Below are 6,512 nucleotides of genomic sequence, written 5' to 3' on the forward strand. Positions count from 1 at the left end.
CCTCTGCGGCGGCACCGCCCGCAGCGACCAGCTCACTCGCGCGTGCCTCGGCCGCCTCCTCGGCCCGCGCGTGGATGAGGGCGACCTGCTCGCGCCGCACCTGACCCACCGCCGCTGCTGAACCGCGGACCCACGGAAAGGGGGGGAGGGCGCTCTCGCCTCTCGCCGCACCTCCGCCGCGCGCGACGTCTCCTTTAGCGCGCCCGCCTGGGGGACGGCTCGGGCAGGGCTCGGGGACGAGGGGAGTGCACCCGAGGCGCATCATCTCCCCCCGACGCTCGAGCATCGCTGCGCCTCTGCTGCGCCTCTCCTGCGCCTCTCCTGCACCTCTCCTGCACCTCTGCTACCTCGTCCACGGCTCGGCTGCATCTCGGCTGCATCTCGGCTGCATCTCGGCTGCATCTCGCCTCGCGCCGCTCAAGCCGCGCAACGAGCGGCCGCCGCTCGCTCGACGGAGGCTCCGGCGCGCCCCGCCCCAGCGACGCGCCCCGCCCTTCGGATCGCGTCAGCTCGGAGGCGGGTAGAGGCGCGGGGGCCGCGCCAGCTGAGGCCAGCGGCAGCCGGGCCGGCGCGCCGCCCTCTCCTTCCGGCGCCACCCGCCGCACGACGAGCAGCTCGCGCACTGCGTGCCGGCCTACAGGAGGGCTCCTGGAAGGCTCCCGGAAGGCTCCCGGAAGGCTCCTGGAAGGCTCCTGGAAGGAGCAGCTCAGCTGCTGCGTGCGTGCCTCTGCCGCCAGGCACCTTAGCGTCTGGCCTGCTGGTGGGCCGGTGCGGCGCGGCACTGCTGGCCGCGCGGGCGGTGTCGCGCAGGACGGTGAGCTGCGACGTCTCAGAGAGGAGCTCGCCGTCGAGGGCGAGGACGAGGTCCCCGTCCACAAGCCGGCGCGGGTCATCCTCGCGCGAGTCGGCCACGGCATGCACCGCCGCCTGCAGCGCGTGCGAGGCAGCACCGACCCGCCAGGCCGGAGGGAGAGGGACGAGCTGCACGCGCGCTGCCGCCGCCTCGAGCGGCATCCGAACCACCTGCGGCAGTGCGAGCGGCACCCTCCCTCACGCCTCCGACGGATCGCCTCTGGTGCGGCGTGGTGTGGGGAGCACCGTGGTTGTGGCGGCAGAGGCAGGAGAACGGTCGCCGAGCAGGAGCAGCAGCACATGCGCAGCGCCCCAGCCGCCGAGAGTCGCGCCAAGGGTCTTGCCCACGAGCAGCGGAGCGAGCAGCGCGGCGGCCACGGCGTCGTCCGCGGCCGACGCCGCGCCGCTCGGCCGGAGTAGAGAGACGAGCCGGCTGCACACCGATGCGGGCAGTGGTCGGACGTCTGCAAAGGAGCGCGCGGCGCGCTCGAGCTGCGAGTGGGTGGGCGACATCTCCCCCGGCGCGGCCGCAACACTGCACGCGCGCAGCACCTCTGCCTCCTGAGGAGTGAGGATGGGCTTCCCAGGTCGAAGGAGCGCCTCTATCAGAGCGGCGGACTCTGGCACGGCCTGCCGCGGCTCCGCCAGGTCGCGCAGACAGTCCAGCCGGCCGACGCCCGCAGCCGAGACCGCGTCGAGCAATGTGTCGACGGGCTGCGCCGCAAGTGAGGAGGCGACACCGGCCGACTGTGCTCCCAACGGGTCGGTCTGGCTGGCGCCCTTCGACTGGGAGCAGCGCGCCTTCATGTATGCCATCGGCTGCCGTCGCCGCACTGGGCGTTAAACAACCGGCTGCAAGGATGGCTCTCGCTCCCGTCCTCGCCAAACAGCGCCGCGCGCGCTTCTAAGTGGAACGGCAACGCCAGGAGGGCAGTGTCAGGCAGCGTTTTGAAGAATTTAAACAAGACAACTCTCTCGTTTTGAAGAATTCGTGGCAGGAGACGGAACACGGAGGCGGCGGCGTCACAGGACGAGGCAGAAGAGAACGACGCGACAGAGGAGGAAATGACAAGGGAGAGAACGACGAGAGTGGGACGACCGCGAGGTGGCATGAAGGTTGCAGCGAGAAGCGGCGAGAGACTGCGAAGAGAGATAGGAAGAGGCAGACTCCCTAGGGTGGGCGACGGCTAGCGCACCACACACCTCTCCTTAAAATCCCTGTGTGGTGGCGGCGTGCCGTCCTCCCATCCCTCCCTTGGGTTGTCTGTTTTCTTTCTTTCTTTTTAGGAGCCGTTACGCGTTAGGCGACTAGAGACCCACACCATCGCTACATCACCACAGCCACCAAGTCGGATACAAGTCGATGACAATGTGCGCGGCAGGACAAACCAAACATGAGACGGTTACACAAGGTCGACGAAATGAATTCACGGCCGCCGCTCCCCGAGTCGTCGCTGGGTGGCGTTGTGGAGGCGTGGACCGAGCGCCGCCGCCGTCAGACACACTGCAGGAAACAACGCGTAGTGGATCGTTACAGCGAGGGCGGCTCGGCCCGCGAGCTCACCCGCCGCCGAGCTGACGCCGAGCCGGGCGATGAGCGCCGCCGTCGCCGATCTCGCCGTCCGGAGGGCGGCGAGCGTGATGAGCATCGAGGCGAGGGCGACGGCATTCTTCGCCGCCATGTACGCAAGGCCGTACTGCGAGGTCATCTGGCGCGCAGCCTGCGCGGCGGTCGCCAGCTTCGCCCGCGGCGGAGCGCTCGCGCGCGGCGGCGCGTTCGCGTGCGGAGGAGCGCCGCCAGCAGCCTGCCGGCCCTCGTCAAAGCTGCTTCCCACCGAGTGCAGCGAGGCTGCAAACTCGTCGAAACAGAGCGATACCTTGACGGCGCGGAGGGCGGGGAAGCGCCTCGTCAGCCAGGCGGCCAGGCTGGCGTCCAGCGCGAGCCGCGGTCCGCGCAGCGCCTTTGAGAGCGCCAGGGCGAGCGCAAAGTCGGCCGGCACCGCCACGCGCAGAATGGTGAGCGCGCCGAGCACCGAGAAGGTGGCTGCGACGTCAACCAGCATGTAGGCGAGCAGCGTTGACATCGCCGACGCCTCAAGCGCCACGTTGAGCGTGTTTACCCAGCGAGGGTGCAGCGTCGAGGCTGGCGCCAGGCAAGCAGCGGCGAGCGGCACCCGCGGCGGCGCTGACGCAAGAGGCAACGAGAGCCGCGGCAACGCGAGCTGGAGCAGCAACGGATGGCCTGAAACAACATGGCTGGCGAGAAGCGGCGCCAGCGTCAGCATTGTCTCTACCGGGTTCAATCTGCCGAGTCAACCCGAGAGCCCTCGGTTTACAAGCTGTTTTCGTCTTCACGCGCCTTCATCTTGACGCGCGAATGTCATGGGTAGACGCCCCGCATCGCCCTAATGATGCGCGGCATGCACACGGCGCTGGTACACTGATGCATCGTAGCTCACGCTACTTGAAATCCTGTGAAGTTCGATTTTGCCGAGCCCCGTCACGCCCCGACGAATCGCGTAGCGTGTCTATCTCGAGGCGAAGCGTGTGTGGGTTATCTCTGGCAACCCCGTATCGACACTGGACAACCGGTCGCTTCGCCAGCAGATGACGTCCACCCATGACAATTTGGGCCTGATGGTGCACAGCATGGGCGGCCGCGGCCCGCCCCTGCCAGAGGAAGAAGACTCTGAGCAAGGATAGGAAGCCCTATGCTGTCATGGTCGTCAGCGCGGGCGGAGTGTCTGCCTCGGCGCACGACCCGCGGGGCACGTGCGCGCCTCGAGAAGCTCCGCCGCCCCGCCCGGCGCTGCCCACCCGCCTGTCCTTGCTGGGGACGGGCACGTGGAACGCACGTTACATGTTCGAACGGCCTCCGGGATTCAAACAAAAAATAGCCAAGGCCCTCTCGCAACCCCTCCGACCCCCTGGGACCCGTGGGCGTCGAAGAGGCGCTCTCGGGGGGCTGTTCTGAGTTCATACTACCTCGAAGTACAATATACTGCGTCAAAGCACCGGCCCTGAGTCCGCTGGCCAGCCGGTTTGAACATACATCGCTGTCAGGAACCTCCTAAGGGCTCCAGCCCGGGCCCCGGCCCCTGGCTGACTGCCAGCACCAATGGCAATGCACCTGCCTCACAAGCAATGGGTTGCTGTCGTCGGGAACGGGCATTTCACCTTTCACGGCTTGGTTCGCACCGGGGGGCGGAGGGGTAGCTCGTCCCCGGGTGCGCCCTCACTGCCCCGGGGGTGAGGCCTCACCGCAGCCGGCGACGTCCCGGGGTGAGGTCTCGGGGTGAGTCCTGGGTGATGAGGCCGTGAGGCCGGCCCGAGGCCGGCCCGCGGCGTCCGTCCAGGGGCTAACGGGGTGGGGGTGATAATGAGCAGGCCGCGCACGCCTCCATCCATTACGCACGCCCCAAATGAAACGGGGTCTGTAGCGCAAAGAAAGGAAGACGAAAACTGACAACCCAAGCGCCAAGACGCAGCCACGCAGCCCCTAAATGGCGTCCGCCAGCATGTGGGCCTTCCTGATTTTCACGCCGCCGCTTGTGCTGCGAGCCTATCGCATGCGTCGTCCGGAGCTCTCAGTGCAAGCGGCAGCCTTCACCTCCATCCTCCCGACCACTAACCTCGACTTCCCTGATGTGCTCACCAGACCGCAGACACTCCGCGGCTGGCGTGTGTGCTGCACAGTCTGGTCAGCGGTGGCGCTCGTGGGCCATTTCATCTTGCCGCACCCAGATGGCGCCGATTTTGAGGGTATATGTCCCGCCGCATCATCTGGTCTCCTCCAGCGGCGCAGGTTAACTGCTCCGCTGTAGGCCTCCGCGCAGCGCGCTTTTTCACTGTGTGGTGCTTTTCCGGTGTCACTGCGTTCTTCGCTCTTGGCGCGGCACGGCGAATGGAGGCGGTGCAAGAGGTGACGCTCTTTTGCACGGTGGCACCGCCCTCGCTGCTGACCGCCGCCGTCTTCTGGCTCGTCATCTTCCCGTCGCTGCCACCCTACCTCCAGCGCCACGCGTTCCGGTGTGTTAGAGTCCAGACTGCTCGACATTGTTGAAGCGACGTACCACCATTGTGCTGGATGTGTGAGCAGGTTCGACGAGCTGACGATGCACGCGCTCTCCGTGCCTCTCCCGCTCGCCGACCAACGTGTAACGATATCTTCGCTTCACAGTGTCCGCGGTGAACAGGTGCCCCTCCTGATCGCTGACTGCACGTTGCTGTCTCCGAAGCAAGCCGCCGCTCCCACCGCAAACCTCTGGCTCTGGCCTGTCCTCTTCGCCGCATTCTACCTCCCCTTCCACTGGGCGTGGCTCGCTGCGGGCGGAACGCCCGTCTATGAATTTCTGCGCCCGTCACTGCCCTGGGCGGGCGCCATCCACGCGGGGCGCTAAGCCTGGGGCGGAGAGGATGGGCACATTCTCGCGGCGCGTCGCCTGGACCGCGACTTTCTCGCCACATAGGCTCCTCGCGCTCGTGGTGGGCTCCTTCCATGCCCTCCGGCTGGCGCGCATGCATGCGTGGAGGTGCGCCGCCGCTGCAACGTGCGTATCCCGGTCGCCGGGGGCGGAGCTAGTCGCCGCCAGAGGCTGCGATCGCACATCACCACAGATGTTGACGTGTCTGACAGAGGTCAGAGCAAAGACACACGCGCGGTGCGAGGAGCGAACGCCTTTATGACTGACGAGAGGAGACTCGATTGCCAAGGTGTGTTGGGCCGGGTGACCACACGCAGGTGAGAGAGAGTTGTCTGTGCTATGAGTTTCATGCTTTATTTTGCAGACCGGTGTGTTTAACCGCCGATTGATCGGTTTTTTGTTCCTAGTGGTGTCGAACATGCCGTATATCGTGGTGTGCGCGTGGTGCGGTGCGACCGCACACAGGGACTGGGACCGACCTCGAGCCGCGCGCCATAGCTTTGCGCGTGCTCGATTGGAGCGTGAGAGCGGATGAGCCACTGGGGCCTGCACAAAGGCGGCGGCGGCGGCGCCATGAGCGGCTCAAGCGCCGACCGCCTCCTGGTCCGACGACTCGTGCGCCTGGGCGAGTGTGGCGTGGATGTGCTGCCGCACGGCCGACACATCGTTCGGCAGAGGCGCGACGCGGGTGGGCTTGCCGTGCAGCGACGCGAGCGGCTCGGGCATCTCGAGCTTGGCCGCCTCCTCTGGCCCGATGGCGCGGCCCACCGCCGACGCAAACTTCGCCCAATGGGCGCAGGCGAGGGCAACCATCGGCACGCCAGCCTGGGGGGGGGAGGCGGCGGCGGCGGTCACCAGGAAGAGAACGCGGTGGCGAGGCGTGGCGTGGCGAGGGGTGGGGAGGTCAGGGGCGATGGTGGTGGTGGTGTGGGCGGTGGTGGCGTGGGCGTTGGTGGGGGTTGGGGGTTGCGGTGGGCGGTGGTGGCGAAGTTCCTCCTCGGGCGCGCGCTGCAAGTAGCGACGAGCGCCCGCCACGGCGATGGCCGAGTGCGGGTCGAGGGTATGCTCGCCTATGATTAATTAATCAATAATAACTAATCATTAATTAGGCGATGGCCGAGTGCGGGTCGAGGGTATGGTCGCCGGCCGAAGCGGTGTGCACGTCGGCGATCGTGGCGAGCACCTGCCGCGCGGCGCGACGGCTTCCTCACCAGCGGCGGCGGCAGCGGGGCCGCG

General features: G+C 67.3%; 2 protein-coding genes across 2 annotated transcripts; one reads left to right on the plus strand and one right to left on the minus strand.

Moving 5' to 3' along the window:
- Window positions 1–4,355: 4,355 nt before the first annotated feature.
- Window positions 4,356–5,252, plus strand: EMIHUDRAFT_245262 (hypothetical protein; the record flags this gene model as incomplete). Its single annotated transcript, XM_005768550.1, has 4 exons — window positions 4,356–4,614; window positions 4,689–4,881; window positions 4,952–4,982; window positions 5,049–5,252. 4 exons carry the CDS (start codon window positions 4,356–4,358, stop codon window positions 5,250–5,252), a joined length of 687 nt encoding a protein of 228 aa, XP_005768607.1.
- A 398-nt stretch (window positions 5,253–5,650) lies between these two features.
- On the minus strand, window positions 5,651–6,089 carry EMIHUDRAFT_245263 (hypothetical protein; the record flags this gene model as incomplete). Its single annotated transcript, XM_005768551.1, has 3 exons — window positions 5,651–5,679; window positions 5,752–5,822; window positions 5,890–6,089. The coding sequence occupies 3 exons, from the start codon at window positions 6,087–6,089 to the stop codon at window positions 5,651–5,653; spliced, it is 300 nt and encodes a 99-aa protein (XP_005768608.1).
- Window positions 6,090–6,512: the final 423 nt, after the last annotated feature.

Source organism: Emiliania huxleyi, assembly GCF_000372725.1.
Source record: "Emiliania huxleyi CCMP1516 unplaced genomic scaffold EMIHUscaffold_453, whole genome shotgun sequence".
NCBI classification, from domain to species: Eukaryota; Haptophyta; order Isochrysidales; family Noelaerhabdaceae; genus Emiliania; species Emiliania huxleyi.